Genomic DNA, 18,425 nt, shown 5'->3' on the forward strand with positions numbered 1-18,425 from the left:
CCTCATTAGCAGGCCTGAACCCACTGAGGTTATAAATGAGGAAAGCAAATTTACAATCTCTCAATCCTTTTGTTTCTCATTTGCAGTGGACCTGTGATTCCACAGGGGTAGGGAAGTCCTTGGTAAGCAAACTTCCTCTACCAATATAGACTGTCAGCTGCTCTGATGGGGTCACATTAGAGGGAACTGCCAGGAGCCCCCCGACAGAATAAGCCCCCACGAGGCAGGACCTCAGAATCAGGGTTTCTGTGGCTCCAAGGCCAGCTTTCTGTGCACTGTGCCAGGGGGTCTGTCTTAGGTCACTGTCCCCAATCCCAAAGGGACAACCTCAGAGTTGTGATTCCTAACAAGCCAAGTCCACAGTTCAGGGGTGGCCAGATTGGCTGTGAATTCAGACCTAGCCAGAGATGATTCAGATGTTGTCCGAGCCCCCATCGGTAGTGCTCTCATACTGTGCCAGAAGCCAGTGTAGCACCATCAAGGAGCTCTCACCTGCTACTGCCAGGGGAGTCAGTAAAAACACAAGAATCCAGAGACTTTCAATCATCAACAGGTTTGAATCCGTTCAGATGGAGTCTGGGGTCAGAAAAAAAGAAGCATTTTTCTAATTACCTTTAATGCTCTAAGATCTTTCAAGGCAGAAAGCTGTTTGTTTTTTAAAGAATTGTCTACTAGGCCTTGCCAGGAAGGCAGGATCGTCAAATGAAAAGATCTCTGGTTTTGTCATCAGAAGCCCTGAGGACAAAGTTCTTCTATTTCTTGCCTGTGTGACTTTGGGTCAGGCCCTTCATCTCCTTGGGCCTCCTTTGTAAGAGGAAGAAGATTTGTAACATAAGCCAGCTTTAAAGACTGTGGTGCTGGGACACTCCTATCAACAGCTCTCACAAGGATGGGCCCATAAATGCATTTCTGACACAGGTTTGGACTGCACGTACAGTTGGTGGACGGCCTCGGTGACACCTGGGGCATTGCCCCTGTCTAAGCACCCCCATGGGCTCACATCCTGCTGTCTCTAAACCTACAGAAAACAAGCTTTTCCTTTATTAGTTATATCTAATTTATTACATGTAATCATAAAATAATTATGTCTAATTATTAAGTATATCTAATTTATTTTATGGGATTATAAAATTATATCTAATTGTTTATTTGTTGTATAATTACAAAACCATTATATCTTATACACAGTTTGTTGTATGTAATTATTAGTTATACATAATTAACCACAATGGGAGGGTAACATGTAATGTCTCTACCGGGTGGCACGATCCTTTAGCTACTGTGGCAGAACAGAGGGGGAATCTCACCTCTGCCCCTCTTGACATGGCCCAAAGGCCCAAAAGCTGATGGGCTGCCATATCACACTGCCAACTCAGATTGAACTTACAGCCTACTAAGACCCCTGCCTCTTTTTCAGACCAATTGCTTTCTAACTGCGCCTCCCCTATCCTGGGCTTGTAGGTTGATCTTCTGAACCCAAGTGTAAGAATACATTTATTTCTCCTGAATCCCAGCCTCTTTGATTCAGCCAAATGCACCCTTCTAACTTCTCAATATCTTTCTCAATGCAGACTCTGGCATCCAGTCAGCTTGGTGTCATCTGCACATTTAATGACCCTCATAAAGACGTTAAACAACACAGGGCCAAGCATGGAGCCCAGGAGCGCTCCACTGGAGACCTCCTACCAAAGTGGTAGTGAAGCCTTTAGCAACTACTCTTTGAGTCTTGCCAGCCAAGAATGTGATATCAGAGAGAGAGAGGAGAGGGAGGAGAGGGGGAAGAGGGGGCAGAGGGAAGAGAGGGGAGAGGGGGGAGGGGAAGGGGGAGAGGGAGAGGGCACTCTAACAAACATCTGGATAACCAAAATCTCCTCTCACTGCTATAATCCTGTCTTTGTGCTAGGCTTGTGATCTGTTTCTCAGCCTCCTCATCTATGTCCACTTTCCGGCCAGGTGGTCTCTGGCGCACACCAAAGGCAAAACCACTTTTGTTTCTAATGCCTTTGACTTTCACCCAAATGTTTTCCCTCATGTTTTCCGTCTCTAGTTCCTGGACTTCCTTGCGTGTGTCTTTTTCATGTGCAATGCTACCTCACCTGAGCTTTTACTTAGGAATAAAGAATCTGTATCCAGAACCACAGTGCCATTATGGGATTCATCCTGCCAAGGCTTAGTGACACCTGTAAGGCCAAATTTGCTGCCTGGCATCAGGACCTCGGGCACTTTTTCTTTGTTATTTAAGCTTTGGTTGTCTGTGTGTAGCTATTTGAGGCGGGAGTTTTAGGCCGGCTTCTAACCTGGGCTTTATCCCAGGATCCTTCTGTTGTCTGATTAGCCTCCTCTGAGGATGCTGCCAGGGCCCGGGCAGTGTATATTGTGTGCAGAACACTGTGGTAGCCACCAGGAAAGATCATGGAGTCCAGGGATTAGGGCAGAAAAGTCCATTGAGATCAGTTAGTACAAACCTCTCCTTTAGAGAGTAGAAATCTGGGGTGCAGAGGGGAAGTGACTTCCCCAAGGCCATACAGGTAGTCATGACAAAGCTTGAATTCAGAGCTGAGTCTTCTAGATTCCAATTCCATTCCAGGCTAATAAAGAATAAGGAATTCAGCCTAGATCAATTCCAAGGTCCCTCTCAGCCCTAAATCTATGTCCCTAGGCCCTCAGAGACTGTCTATCGAAACATCCAGATGAGGAAAGTCAGGGATGAAAAGACATGGGTAAGGCCACCCGGGAGGTGAACGGATGTGTATTCAGTGGTCACCCAAATGGCAAGGCAGGGCTCAAAGAGCCCCCAGCCTGCTGCTCCTCCAGGCCTCTTCAAGGAGCCCTAAGAAGGGACTGGCATTGGCCCAGGGAACCTGCCACTCCTCTGGATTCCATTCCAGGACTGAGAATCTTGACCAGAAGTTACCTCCCTCCCTTTCCTCCACCCCAACCTCTATGCAAAGTTTCCTAAACAGGAACGCAGGGTACACAGCAACGAAAGCTGTCAGTGAGTCATGATCAAGGAAGAAGGAAGCATGCCGTGGGAGAACCTGCAGTGTTTCCCAAGCACCATAAGGAAGATTCTGAAGAGCAGAAAGGGCAACACCAGACTTTTTTTTAACCAAACTTGGGGAATTCCCAAAGATTCCAGTCCATCAGGGGAGAAACAAGGAACTTTGGGGAAACCTTGCAATGCTTAGTCAGCATCCATAATGAGTCATTTTTGGCACCAACAAGGAGGAAGTGAGGAAGAGAAATGGATAGGGTCCAGGGACAGGGGCTGGGGAGGGGGGCTCTGGATCCTCAGGTCAGGCTTGACCGTCGAATGTGTCCAAGCTCACTGCCCTGCAGGCCACAACCCAACAAGCATGGCCACGCAGAGAGAGCCGTTCCTACCGGTGGGGTCAGAAGCCTGACTGCGGGTCGCTGAGAAGAGAGGAAGAGATGAGGACCATGTCTGAGGAGGAAGAGGAGCAACAACGGATGTTAGCTTAGAGATGGCAGGCAGGTCCAGCAAAGGATCTGTAAGGACAGGGAAGGCCTAGAGGAAACGGGGGAGGGGGCCAGCAGACTGGGGGAGGGGGCAGTGCTGAAGGGATGGGAACAAGGGCACAGGGAAAGGAGCAGGCCTTGGCAAGAAGGGCCACCTAGGCCTCAGAGTCAGGAGAAAGCAGGAGAGAATGGGGGATCCTGGAGAGCGGGAGAGGGAGGCAGCTAGGCCCTGCTGGCCGCTGTATCCTCAGTAAAGCTGAGGGGGCGGAGGGGCACAGTCCTGTGCTATTGGCAGGCAACTGACATAAATGTACCAGCTCTCTCTATGGGACTAAGGGAGGCTGCCCCAGCATCGCCCCACAGTGGAACCCCAGAGCCTCCAAGCTCACTTGGCTTTTCAGACAAGTCACCCAAGAATCCACTCTAGGACACGCTCCACATGCAGCCATCCAGCAGTCCCTGCCTGGAGCCCTCCCATGAGGGAGAAGGCATCCACCACCTCCTGGTACAGCCCATTCCCAGCTGGGCCAGTCCTGGTGGTCACATCCATCCATGCTCCTGGCTCTGTGCGCTGAGGTTGGGCAGGCCCAGTGGGGTCCCTCTTCCACCTGGCACCCTCAGATCCCTGAGCAAGTGCCTCCAGGCCTGCAGACAATCCTGATGGAGTACGACCTTGAGGCCCTTAGGCTTCCTAGCTCAGACTTTGTGTCCTTTATTTAAAAATAAACACTTCCTGCCATCTTTGGTAGCACCTCCATTTCTCAGTCTCTGGATGTTGTTCTGTCTCACTCCCTCCTGAGATGACACCTCCCCCCCCCCCCACTCCAGGAAGGGTCAGACAGAGGGGGAATGAAGCAGGGCTCACTAGGCCTGTCTCACCCTGGACACAATGGGCGCCCCAGAGCAGCCCTAGACTTCGTCAGCGCTCCTTGCTGGGCTGATGCCTCACTTCCAGATAACCTACCCTGCCCAAGCAAGGCCAGGCTTTTGTGGACAAGTTTATGCCTGTGTGTAAAGTTATTTAATCAAAGTCAGTCCGATGCTCTGGCCTAAGGAGATCCTTCTGACAGTCCCAGGGAGCGTTTACTTGGCCCTCCTGACTTGGCCTCCTCAGCAAATCGGATGAGCATGTTGCATTTGCCTCTATCCGAGTCACAGATGGAGATGTTCAGTAACACAGGGCCATGCTCGGATCCCTGGGGCACTCCACTGGAGACATTCTGCCAGGCTGATAGAGGCTCCTAGAGATAAAGTGGGAAGGGACCCAGAGGCCACCTAGCCCAGCTCAGGCAAGGCCCAGGGAAATTAAGGAAAGTGACTTGCCCAAGGTCACAGAGGGCCAGGCTTCCTGACAAGCCCAGCCTTCAGGCACAAGCTATCCTAGGCTAGGCGCTGCAGTGTAGAGAACGCCGGGCCCACAGTCAGGAAGACGCCTCTTTGTGAGGTCAAGTCCAGCCTCAGACACTGACTAGCCACAGGATCCTGGGCAAGTCACTCAACCCTGTTAGCCTCGGTTTGCTCACCTGTGAAATGAGCTGGAGACAAAATGCAGAACTGCTCTAGTGTCTCTGCTAAGAAAACCCCAGACGGGGGCATGGAGAGTAGGACATGAGTGAAATAACTGACAGCAACACCCTAGCCTGTCATGAGCATCCTAAGAGATGCAGAAATCACCAGGAGACCGCCTGGAGGGAGGGATGCACATTGGTCTGGCTGAGTCAGGGATGTATGGAATGTGTGTGATGAGGACTCGGGCCGTCTGTCGTCTGTCGGTGGGAAGCAGGCAGGCTGCCAAGGTCGGAGGGCAGGCCTCTCAGAGGCCCCGAAGGGGCGAACTCAGCGCCCAGAGGCATCTTCCCAGGACACCCCCTTGGAGGCCACAGGCTGCTCTGCTCACAAACCTTCAGGGGCCCCTCCCTGCCCCTGAGGAAGGCTTCCCACCATCTGACTCAGCCTGTCTATACAAGCTCATCCGAGAGCTCACCCCCTTCCCCCAGAGCCTTCCAACAGAACCAGGTGCTCTCTCCCCATTCTCATCCTGCGTTCTTAGCTCGGTGTCGCTGTTAACCATCACCCAGGGCTGGAACAGACTCCCCATCTCTGCCCACTGAGGTCCCTCCCAGACCTCAAGGACCAGTTGAGATTCCTCCTTGTCCAAAATCCCTCCATGGTACGGCAGCCCATTCAATCCGTGTTTGGGATGGGATGACAAGATGCTGGGTGGCTCAAGAAAGACTTGTGGGTTACCTGGCTACAGGGATTTACTGAAAGGCTGACGAGACCAGGTAGAAAACAGCAGTCTTGGAGTCCAGGCTCATCAGCCCTGATTGCTGGGGACATGGTGGCCCGTCGGCCATCACCCCATTGCTGAGTCAGCTCCGAGGGAGCACTCTGTGGAGAAACAGGTAACTTGGTGCCTGGTCAGCCTCACGCAGGACACACCAGGGTCGAGGAGAGACCTGGCTTGGGGGACCGGACGTTGCACTTGCAGGGAATCACACAAGTCAATGTCTAGTGAACAGAAAAAGCCCAAACTGCAGGCAAGAGCTCTGGAGGATCCCCAGGCTGGGAGCCGGATGTTCCAAAGGCATCTCAGCTCCCCTCACGGCTTCTCCTGGAATTTCCCATTTCTACATTAATAATCACAGCGCCCAGCTTTCTCCCAGCCCGTCTCCCACGTGGATTTCCCAGCCGGCCGCTTCCACTTGGGTCTGGAGCAGCTCTGCAGCCGAGCACTCTCCGAGCCTACAGGATACTTGGGAGTCTATTTGCCAAGACAAACCCAGGGCCTATATGAGCAGAACTATGACACACTTTTCACGCGAGTAAAATCAGATCTAAATAAATGGAAAAATATCAGTTGCTCATGGTTAGGCCGAGCTAATATAATAAAAATGACAATTTTACCTAAATTAATCTATCTATTCAGTGCCATACCAATCGAACTACCAAAAAATTATTTTACTGAGCTGGACAAAATAATAACAAAATTCATCTGGAAAAACAAGAGGTCTAGAATATCTAGGGTATTAATGAAAAGAAATGCTAGAGAAGGTGGCCTTGCCATACCAGATATTAAACTGTACTACAGAGCAGCAGTCATCAAAACTACCTGGTACTGGTTAAGAAATAGGGGTGTGGATCAGTGGAATAGGATAGGTACACAAGTAGGAGAATCAACAAGTTTAGTAATCTACTCTTTGATAAACCTAAAGAGGCCAGCTTCTGGGCTAATAAGTCACTATTTCACAAAAACTGTTGGGAAAATTGGAAAATGGTAGGGCAGAAACTGGACATAGACCAATATCTCACACCATACACCAAAATAAAGTCAAAATGGGTTCATGATTTAGGAGTAAAATCTGATACTATAAGTAATTTGGGAAAGCAAGGAATAGTTTACTTATCAGATTTATGGAAAAGTAAAGAATTCATGACCCAACAAGAGATAGAGAGCATTACAAAATGCAAAATGGATAATTTTGATCATGTTAAATTGAAAGGTTTTTGTACAAAAAAAGCCAATGCAACAAGAATTAGGAGGGAAGCAGAAAACTGGGAGAAAATCTTTGCAACTAGTATCTCTGATAAAGGCCTCATTTCTAAAATATACAGGGAACTGAGCCAAATATATAGGAATACAAGCCATTCCCCAATTGAGAAATGGTCAAAGGATATGAACAGGCAGTTTTCAGAGGAAGAAATTAAAGCTATCTATAGGCATATGAAAAAATGCTCTAAATCACTACTGATTAGAGAAATGCAAATCAAAACAACTCTTAGATACCACATCTCTCCTGTCAGATTGGCTAAAATAACAAAACAAGAGGATGACAAATGCTGGAGAGGATGTGGGAAAATTGGAACATTGCTACATTGCTGGTGGAGTTGTGAGATGATCCAGCCATTTTGGAGAGCAATTTGGAACTATGCCCAAAGGGCTATAAAAATGTTCATACCCTTTGACCCAGCAATACCACTTCTAGGGTTGTATCCCAAAGAAATCACACAAGCAGGAAAAGGACCCATATGCACAAGGATATTTATAGCGGCTCTTTTTGTGGTAGCCAAGAAATGGATATCAAAGGGATGCCCATCAATTGGGGAATGGCTGAACAAGCTGTGGTATATGAAAGTAATGGAATACTATTGTGCCATAAGAAATGGGGATGATACGGACTTCATAACAATCTGGAAAAACCTACATGATATAATGCTGACTGAGCAGAGCAGAGCCAGGAGAACATTGTACACAACCACAGATATATGGATTCTGTGAGGACCAACCCTGACATACTTCGCTCTTCTCAGCAACGTAAGGTGCAAGGACAGCTCCAGGGGACTCACGATGGAGAATGCTATCTTCATCCAGAGAAAGAACTGTGAAGTTTGAATGCAGATCGAGGCACACCTCATGCTCGCCTTTTTTCTTCTCTTTTGTTTTTGTTTTTGGGTTTTTTTTTTTGGTTCTGTGCTTCTTTCTCATGATTCACCCCATTGGTCATAATTCTTTTCCACAACTCGACTAGTGTATAAATTAATTCAATGCGAAGTTATACATGGTAGTTATATGAGATTCCATGCCATCTTGGGGAGGGAGGGGGAGGGAGGGGAGAAAATCTGGATCTCAAAATTATGTAGAACCGTGTGTTGTAAACTAAAAATAAAAAAAAAAATTAATATAAAAAAAACCAAAAAAACAAAGAATAATCACAGCGCACGTTTCTGTAGTGCTTCAAGGTCGCCAGAGCTCTCTGCAAACATTTGATCCTCACAACAGCTCTGGGAAGGAGGCGCTGCTACTATTGTCATCTGACAGGTGAGGAAACAGGCAGGCAGAAGACTCGCCCTCCCTCGAGGAGGCAGGATTTGAACTCAGGTCTTCCTGCCTCCAGGCCCAGCGCTCCTATCCACTGCACCACCCAGCCACCTGTTCTTATAGAGAGCAGTCACCCAGGCTCACCACCATGGGTTGTTACCCCACCCCTGGCCCCCAGCTATGTCTAGTTGGTTGCTAAGTCTTCTTTGCTTTTAATATTAAAACAGAAAGTTTTTTGATAAGTAATTTTACTTTCAAAGGGAGTCAGTGGCATCCAAGGAGATTGTTGTTGTGTTTGTCCCTAGTTCTTGAAGAGGACCCTGACGTCAGGGAAATGATACATCGCTTTCTCCTCCAGAGCCATGTGGGTCTGGTGGCCAGGTCTCCATCAGGATGACTGGAGATGGCCCAGGATGCAATGGGAGACACTGGCTCTTTCAGGCTCAGGCCTTTTCATGTACTCACTTAGAGCAAGGTAATGCCCATTCAGTGAGTGGGCCTCTTTAAGAAGTGAGTCAAGGGATGGCCCCTTTTATCAAAACTAAAAGAGAGAGAGACAGAGACAGAGACAGAGAGACAGACTAGGTCATCTTTGTAAGGAAAATTCTATTTCTTGAAAGAGCTGCGGCAGGTACCCTGGGAGTCCTGACCTGGCTGGATGGCACAGGGCTCTCCTTTTTCCCCCGCTGAGTTCTTGAAGAGCCCAAGCCCATGTTCTGGGCTGAGAGCTGGCTTGGGGTTCTGGCACCATCACTCTGGCCTAAGATAAGCAGGGCCCAAGCTTGTCCTCCTCGGATCTGCCTCGGCAAATGGTCTGGCTCATGCAGGTGTTGTATTTACCAAGGGGCTGGCTCGATGTCCCCATTCTGAGCTCCATCATCCCAGTGGCTGCTGGATGGGTGGCACAGCTCACGCCCATTGGCTTAGTGGGCTCCTTGGCTCCTTACCACATTCATATGGATTCTTAGTGATAGTCTGCCCTCATTCCTCCAGACCAGGACTCCCAGGGCCTTTGTCGATGCTTCTTTGTCTTTACCAGCTCTGTCTGCCTTCAGTGACCCTCAAGTGGCTTTTCCACCCAATGTTCTCCCATTTGGCATTCCCATGATGAGGAATGAGCATCATTCCCAGTGAACTTCCAATCAGCATCATCCTCTGTGTGCCAGAGAAAGGGAAAACAGTTTGGGCCTCCAAGCCTGCCTTCTATCACAGGCCCCAAAGGTGCTTCCTGGAGAACCCCATGCACCTGCCTTCCTCTTGGAAATGTTTAACTATTTTCAAAGCAACTGGTGCCATTCCTTCACACCCAGATCTCCCAAGTGGCCCTGGCTTTTTCCTTTCCCAGTGCCCACAGCAGGAGCAGGTGGCCGTGGCAAGGTTGGCACCTTCCTGGAGGAATGCATCTGATGGACCAGAGAAAACATCTCCTGAATCTGTCCATTTCTCTCTCCTCCCACAGCCAGCATTCTGGCCCAGGCCCACATCAGCCCTTGCCTGGACAAATGACCCAGCCTCCGAAGTGGCTGCTTGCTTCCAGACTCTCTTCTCCAGCCATCGTACACCAGATGCCAAGATAATCTTCCCAAGGCACAGGCATGACCATATCAGTCCTCTCCTTCAAAAACCCTGTGTGCTCTCTGTGGCCTCTAAGACAAACCCACCCCCCTCCTCCAGCCACCTTTCCAGCCTCAGTGGCCACTACTCCCCCTTCCTATGCTCTTGATCCAGCCAAACAAGTCTTCTCCCTATTCCTCACGTGCCAGACTCTCTCTCCTCCCTCTGCGCCTTTGAAATGGCAGGGCCTCATGCCTAGGATGCACTCCCCCTTCACCGCTGGCTCTTAGAACCATCAATTTTCTTTAAGACTTAGCCCAAGTGCACACAAAGGCTTCCCTGCTTCCCCTCCAACTATCCTTCCTCACTGAAGTCTTGTGGCGATGGCCCAGGATGCAGTGGGTGACCTTGGCGTCTTCCATGTCTGAGCCAGCTCTGAGCACTCTACAGCACCTGCTTCAGCCACCTTCATGGCCACTGGAACGTGTTCTCCTCCACCCATTCTGCTGGGGGAAGTCTTCACGTGCTTGGGGTAGACGCGCCCCAACTCAGCGATGATTTTGAGGCCTGTCAGTCACCCTGACCCTGGTTTAGCCCATCTGCCGAGGCAGTTCTGCAGGGATGTGGCCGTGCATGCTACTTGTTGGAGCCACAGATGAGAGCTGGGTGATGGGTGGCCGCCAAAGATGGATGGGCAGGCTTGTCCTCCCTGAACACCCCGTACACCCCAGTGAGAGCAATGAGTTAAAACAGGAAGCTATGAGATAACACGGATTCTCCCCACAGACTCCTCTATAGAGGCTGCCAGGGGTGAGGGTTTGGAGAGGAAGCACAAGGTCCTTACGGGATTGGGCAGAGGCTGACCTCTGGAAGCCTAGAAGAGCAGCCTTCCCAAAATAGCTTCTCAGTGTCCCAGGATTTCCACACAGGGGCCAGTGCTTCAGGGCTCTGCCTTCAGTATAGCTCAAAGAGCACTCCAAAGGGCTCAGGAAGGACACATAGGATCTCACGACCAACAGCCATCCAGGGAAAGTCAGTCCATGCAAAGGGAAGCCCTCAAGAGAGAACACCTCTGAAGATAAGAAGAGAAACACCTCTGAGGAGCCCAAAAAGGAGTATTGTCCAAAGAGGCGGATGTGGATGCACAGGGAACTCTCTGGCCATCACAGGTTTCTAAGGACATGTCCCAAAGTTGGAACCAAAGGTAGGTTCAAACACACACAGCTTTTAGAGTCAGGAATGATAAAGTACAGAATGAGCTAAGGCTGGTGAAGAAAATTAAGGATGACAATAAAACAACAACAAGGAGGCCTGGAAATGGGGATAAAGGCATGGTGCTGACTGGCCACCCTGAGGTGAGAAGGCCAAGGTGGTGCAGGGGGAGGGCCACAGGTTGGGAAGGCCCTTGGCCAAGGGGCTCAAGGTCCAGAGTTGACAATAACTCACACGGGCCTGGGCAGGTTAACCTCCGTGGGCCTCAATTGTTTTCCTGCTCTAAATCTGTGTGATAATCACCCCAAAAAGAAAGCAGGGAGGCTCAGTGGGCTTGGCTTTTGTTTCTACTGATGAGAACAACTTTTACGTTGAAACAGGGAGAACAAAAATGCCTTCCAAGGAGGAGCTGATGCCCAGGACGAGTCAGTGCATCACGGCCCTTGATGCATTCGAGTCAGCAGGGCACACTATCCATGCCAGGCTGCCAAGAGGACTGGCATTGCTGGGCTACTCTCAGTGGTCTGGGAGAGATCCTGGAGAGCAGGACCACTACCACGGAACCGAAGAAAGGAAAACACCCTGGACCTTAAGAAACGGAAGGAAATGGAATCTACAAGTTGCAGAGGCCACCAAGCCTGACTTGGATTCTTTGCAAAATGGCAGACTGGTGGTCTAGTGGTTAGAGCACTAGGCCTGCAGTCAGGAAGACCCAAGTGCAAATGCTGCCTCCGACACTTACTAGCTGTGTGACTCCAGGCAAGTCATTTAACTTCTTGTTGCCTCAATCTACTGGAAAAGGACATGACGAATCACTCCAGTGTCTTTGCCCAGAAAATATCACGTATGGTTCACGGGGTCACAAATAGTCAGACACGGCCGAACAGCAACCACACATTAAAGGGATGCTGGGTGAATGCCTCGAAAAGGAAGCAGTCACCTCCAAGAGCTTCGGGAACAAGGCAGGAGCCTCCTAACAATTATCGGACTGGGACATCTTTGGAGCAATTAAACACAGACAGATTTTAACAAAGTGGTGACGGAACAGCCCCAACTATTCTTGTGGAAAGGAGAGAGAAACACGGGCCAGATGGTTGTACCGTGAGGCGGATTCAGACCTGGCCAAGCCCCTGTGAGCCCCCGGCCCCTCTGCCCTACCTGGCCTGGCCAGGCGGAGGAGGGAGATGTACACGTCCTGGCAGTCTCGCTCCTGAGGGACCACGAGGTGCAGCACCTGGAAATTCTTGCACCGAATGAGCAGCGGGCACCCCCCTGCCGTTGTGGCCTGCTTTTCAATGGAGGAGATCTCACTGTGCAGAATCTGGAATAACAATCTCAGGGTTAGGCCAAGCACGGGGACAGGGGCTCATTCAGTACTTATTGCCTTTTTCAGGAAACACCATCCTGGTGTCTAGTTGGCTTCTCCTGCCCCTTTGCTCCTTACTCCCATCCCCAACCTGGGGGCTCAGACATAGCTATGTGATCCTGGGCACTTTTGGGTCTCAGTTTCTATATCTGTAAAATGGGTGACTTAGACTAGACAGCTTCTAAGCTCTATCCCAGCTCTAGATCTAGGATCCTATGAGTTAGGGGCCAGGGGAAGGTTGGACTCAGGCCACCAGCTCATGCCTAGGCCTTGGCCATGGCATTCCAGGGGCTACTGCGGGACGTGCTCTAGGGGTCACCACAAGTTTGGGAGCTCAGAAGCCGGACTACTTCAAATGAGCTCTCCAGCAAAATCCAATTTTTGAGACAGCGAGCAATCTCTGAAGAAAGAGGGCAGGCAGCCCACATGGTCCCTATGGAGTCTAGTTATCGAACAGGTCTGGCAGAGAGGGGGCTGCTTCTTCACCAGCTTTTGAGGAGGAGGAAGAGGCTCTAAGCCACAGTGTGGCATTGCAAGTCTTGGGGAGATGTTCTAGGACTCAGTGGGAAAGGGGGGACCCATTACAACAACTGAGGGTTTCCTTGACCATACCCTCAACCTTCCTTTGGGGGAGGCAGAAGGAAGCCAAGGGGCTCTTCTGTTCTCCTGTGAAATCTAAGCATCTTAGTCATTCTGTGGGGAGGGCTGCCCCATACCTAATACCCAAAGTGTGCCCCAGGGGCTTTGTAGGACTTGGGGAACCTGCTGACCACTCTGAGGGAAACAGAAACATAAGCTGTCCCTTTGCTGGGTTTGGGAGGTCTGGAATGAACTCCATTTGGGGGACAGTGAGCCAAAGATGGAACCTGACCCTCCGGGCAGCTTCCTAGCCCCCAGGGGTCAGACCCAATGTGTGTGGGCCCAGAGGTCTTTGGGCGAATGACAGATCCTGAGCCATGGGGACATCACAACAAAGAAACCCCATCAATGAGAGGGTGTGATGGCTCCCAGGAGAGGTGGACCACAGGCTCTCAGTGACAGTCCAGGCCAAAAGCCATTTGGACTTTGTCCTCTCCACCGTTGGTGGTCAGGAGATCTGAAGACGAGAGGGGAGGAGCAGCTCACCCTCAGCCTGCTTCTAGAACTCCTAGGAGAAAGTGTCTCTGTATTCAAGGTTCTCCTCCGAGCGAGTCTTCTGGGAAGAGGTCCACTGGGGCCATGCCACAGGACTTTGATAGACCCAAAGACTCCAGGTTTTGGTGCCAATGCCATGGTCAGCTGGCTGCAGGCCTCTGCTGGGCACCAAGCTTCACAGGCTTGCCATAAACAAACTTTTCTTGATTGAGTGACTACATTCACCATTTTTCCTTTTTGACTGGGTTCACCATTTTTTTTCCTCTCATTAACGAGGAAATACTATAGAGTTGAAATGGCCCATTTTCTAGACTTCTGGGAACAAACAGCTTGGCAGGCCTTGGCCACCAGGCCAGGCCACTATGAGTCCTTAAGTCAGTGACAGGGTCTTGAGTGGAAGGACACCATAGGATGACAGTTACAGAAGCCCCCTAGTCCGACTCCCCTACATCTTACAGGCCCCTGGGTCCAAAGACCACAGGGAAGTCATGTGACCCAGGGTAAGTGGTTGGGCAGCATCTGAACCCACACTCTCTGACTCCAAATCCTTTCCCTTGAACTACTTGTGGCTGCACTCTGAGGCTTCACTGCTGTCCAATGCATTCCCTCCGGCCTTCTCCTAGGAAGGCCTCCAACCTCACTTAACCAAAAGTGCCATGTTTTCACAGCACTCGAGGATGAGTTTCCAGGACTGTGGAAATGTGTGAAGAACCCAAGTCTTTGGCTTCTATGGACCTGAGCAAGATTGAGCATCCAGAAGATGGCAAGACCAGACCTCCCCCATGGAAATGGCAGAATGCTAACAAAATGCACTGTGAATAATGACACATACAGATAACAGCGACAGTACACACCCAGGTTTCTTTTCTGGTTTCAGGCACATTCTCAACAAAGATGACGTGAGTGGCCGTCAGATACAAAGTCCCCAGGGCAGGCTTTTTGGAAGATGTTCGGTCCATCAGACGGACATTCTCCACCTGGACAGAGGAATCAGTGTCTAAGAGTCAGAATTTTGAATGACGCATCTGGGACAAATGGAGTCATTGAAACAAACACAAGACCAAATGCTCATAATCTAATATCTCCCCGCAACGTGCTGTACCCCAGACCCCCCCGAGGCTGAGAACCATTCTGATGACTGCAGCCCAGAGCTTTCCTCATGGAGTTTTGGGGCCAGCGTCAATGCCCATCTCTCCCTATGCCTGAAAAGACAAACATTCCCTGGGCGCCAAGTGATGGTGAGACCATGGGGCCCATGGGCCGCAGGTGCTCAGACCTTCCCAAGACTAGCCCCGATTTACCCCATACACATCTTGTCTGAACATGGCTGGTCGTACGTTGTCTCCTCTGTTAGACTGTGAACTCCCTTAGGGCAGGAGCCATCCTTTGCCCTTCTCTGCTTCCCAGCATTAGCCCAGTGTCTGGCACACAGCAAGTGCTTGATAAATGCTGGCCAGCTGACTGAGGGCCCAGGTGCTTCCATTATCACAGGAGCCAGCGGTTATCCACACAGCTATAAAAGGCTTGCAAAATGCTTTGCATTTGATGCTGACAGCCACCCTGAGAGGCAGAGGCTATCATCATACCCACTTTACAGACAAGGACACTGAGTGACTCAGCCAGGGCCACACAGCTAGTAAGCAGGGCAGGATTTAAACTCAGGTCTTTAGGACTTTGAGGCCAGTGCCCTAACCACTGCCCCACCTGCCCTTCTACTCCTTCAGGGATCCAAGATATTCTAGGTGTGAGTGGAGGTAGTGACCCTTTTCCCATTCTGTTGCAATGGCCGCTTCCTCCCTCCCTCCCTCCCTCCAGCCAGCGTGGGGATGAGCCTCCTGCCCTTGGTTAGGTTGCTTCTTGGACAGCAAGCATGCCCCACCCCAGTGAATCCACTGCCAGGCCCTGTCTACTAAGAGCTGGCCCCCAACTTGGCCTAGGGTCCCTTGTCAGCATGATGAGGCCAGGTTGGAGGGGATGGTGGGCAGAGTGTGGCTTCTTATATTCTTTACCTACTGATGTTTTCATAGCGGACAGTTCACAGCAGGCCTTCCACCCGTGCCTCCATCAGGTCCCCAGGATCAAGACCATACTCAGTGCACATATTCTTATCCCCATTGGACAGGAGGACACCAAGAGCCAGAAATGAAGCAACCTGCCCAAGGCTAGCCAGCTCACCCCACAGAGTCAGGACTCAAATTTGGGACTTGGGGCTTGCCAGCCTGCCTTTCCATGACTCCCCTTCATCTCCTCTATAGCCTGGCCCAATTTTGTGCTTTCTGTCACACATTTATCTGTACGCCCCTCTGTGAATTGGCCCAGGCTTTCTCCCATGCTTGGGATAGGCTTGGTTCTCATTGGCACCCACCCAGAGCTTTCTTTGCATTCAAGGCTCAGCCTGCTTACCCCTTCCAGGCAGCCCACTCTCTCCTTTCACACATATTCCAGGGCATCTGCTTTCTCTACCTGCCCATCACCCTCTGGCTGGTGTCATACTGACTTGGTGCCTCACCCCACCCCAGCCCTCCATTAGCCTCTGAGGCCCTGGAGGGCAGACAGTGTGCTAATGTTCATTTCTATGCTCCTAGAACTGAGCAGAGAGCCAGAAACAGATGTTTAGACACACTGGCACATGCCATCCCCAGCCCTCTTCTCCGTTTCTGGGCTCCTTATACTTCCCTCCCCAACACAGCCTCTGATCCAGTGACACCAGTTGCTCCAACAAGCCGCTCCATCTCCAGCTCTGGGCATTTTCTCAGGCCATCCTCTAGACCTGGGATGCTCTCTGTCCTCATCTCTGCCTCCTGGCTTTCCTCCTGGCTCACCTGAAATTCCTCTTCCGCACAAAGCCCTTCCCAAGCCCCCTTATGCCCAGTGCCTTCACTCCATGGTCCTATCCAATCGGTCCTGTGGTTTGTGCTTCCATAGAACATTAGGCTGGCCACTCTCTGAGAGCAGAGCCTGCCTTTTGTGTTCCCTGTATCCCTGATGCTTAGCGCAGTGCCTGACACACAGTAGGTGCCTAATGGATGCTGCTGACTCACTGCTGACACGGTAGACTTTTGGGGTCTCTGCTGGTGTTCCTTTATAGCACTGCCCTCGGGGTGTGGGGGTCAGGGCTCAGTCATGCCAGCCAGGAGCAGGTCCAACAGAGAGCTTCCCCCAGGTTTCGTCCTTCGAATCACAGAAATCAGAAAGATCGTGCCAAGAGGATCTCTGCTCCGTACGAGGAGAGAAAGCAAGCATTTGTTAAGCACCTACTGCATGCCAAGGAGTATGTGAGGGGAGAAGAGGAGGCCATGCAGAAGCTCACGTGGTTGGTACAAGACAATGGAATGAGAACCAGGACTGAGAGCCGGACAGGACCAGTCCTGGCATTTCACAGATGAGAAAACGGAGGCCCAGAGATAAGAGCAATCTTTCTAAGTACCCACAGGGAGTAAGCAAAGCTTGGCCTTCACCCAGGTCCTCTGATTCCAAATTATGGGCTCTCTCCACTGTCCCACACAGCTGCTAAGTCGAATGAAATTAATTTTTAAATGGCCTAAGAAGGAAGAACCCAAGGAAAGCACCCACAAAATCAGGAATGTTCAGAATGGATTAGCCTCGTTACTAGATACAATCACTACAAAGCAATGATTATCAAGAGTACTGAGTACTGAGTGAAAAAAGAGGCAGACCGGCAGAAGAGATGAGCGAAGCAAGAACTAGAAACAAGTGAGTCTAATAGCTAGGTGTTGTGACGAACCCAAGGATGCACCAAACCAGCCAGAAGAGTCCTCATTTCATGAGAATGGGTGAGAAAACAAACTGGTTGGCTGGCCAAATAAATAGTCTAGGCCACCATCTTGTAGCTTAAGACTAAATTCCAAATGGACAAAGTCATACTATAAAAAAAAAAAGTAAGAGACGAATGGAAGGTCTTATCTTTCACAGTTATGGACAGAGGGAAAATCAGTAAGCAAATAAGTAAGAGGAAAGATCAAATAAGATAAAAAAGACAATCTTGATTATTTAAATTTTAAAATCTGCACAACTAAAATCAATGCAGCTGATCGAAAAGGAAACATGGACTAGAAAAAGTCTAAATCTATAGGGAATAAACCTTTAAGACTAAAGCTACTGCATAATAGATACAATCAAAGGATATGGCCAGTTTTCAAAAGAAATACCAATAACCACTTTAAAATCGTCAAAACCACTACTAATCAGAGAAAGGCAAATGAAATCAATTTTGAGGGACCAGTTCATGCCCATCAAGCTCCTAGAGATACTAAGAGATGGGAGAACCTATTGGTAGAGAGGCTGCAGAAATACAGGCCTTACAAATTGGTTCAACCATCAGGAAAAATGATTTGGAATTATGTGAGAAAAGTTCCTCAAGTGTACATACTCTTTGACTCAGAATTTCTGCCCCTGGTACCATATTCCAAGGAGGATCCCACTGACAGACAGCAAAGGAAGACTGTCATGGACCAAATGGTCATGGTGCCATTACTGGCAAGCACAAAGAGCTAGAGGGAAAAATATGCCCAATGCCCAGGGGATGGCTAAAGAGATCACAGAGACGTGAGTGTAAGGGGATTTTTCTGTGCCAGAAGGGTCAGTCGATATGAAGAATTCAGAGGGACGTGAGAAAACCTGGAGGGAAGGACGCCAAATGAAGAAGGCAGCAGCAACGGGGCCCAAGCACCACAACAATGCAAATGAAAACAACACAATAAATCAGGTAAAAGACGATGGGCAGGATTGGCACAACAATGAAAGTGAAGGCAGCCCAGTCAAAGACAAGGGCCAGTGCTCATGCCAGCGCGCCTCCTCTTCCTCCTCTCTTCCTTGCCAGCCTGAGCTCCCTTCTGCCTC

General features: G+C 50.0%; 1 protein-coding gene across 1 annotated transcript in view; it reads right to left on the reverse strand.

Annotated features, from left to right (window-relative positions):
- MTMR7 (myotubularin related protein 7) overlaps window positions 1–14,539 on the reverse strand; it is a 59,547-nt gene extending 45,008 nt beyond the window's left edge. The window contains exons 1-2 of the mRNA XM_036765448.1: window positions 14,420–14,539; window positions 12,224–12,386 (exon numbers count right to left, since the gene is read on the reverse strand). Coding sequence (XP_036621343.1) covers window positions 12,224–12,386; window positions 14,420–14,524 — 268 coding nt within the window. The 5' untranslated portion in view covers window positions 14,525–14,539. The remainder of the gene's footprint in view (window positions 1–12,223; window positions 12,387–14,419) is intronic.
- Window positions 14,540–18,425: the final 3,886 nt, after the last annotated feature.

This window comes from Trichosurus vulpecula, chromosome 6 (genome assembly GCF_011100635.1).
Source record: "Trichosurus vulpecula isolate mTriVul1 chromosome 6, mTriVul1.pri, whole genome shotgun sequence".
Taxonomy (NCBI): domain Eukaryota; kingdom Metazoa; phylum Chordata; class Mammalia; order Diprotodontia; family Phalangeridae; genus Trichosurus; species Trichosurus vulpecula.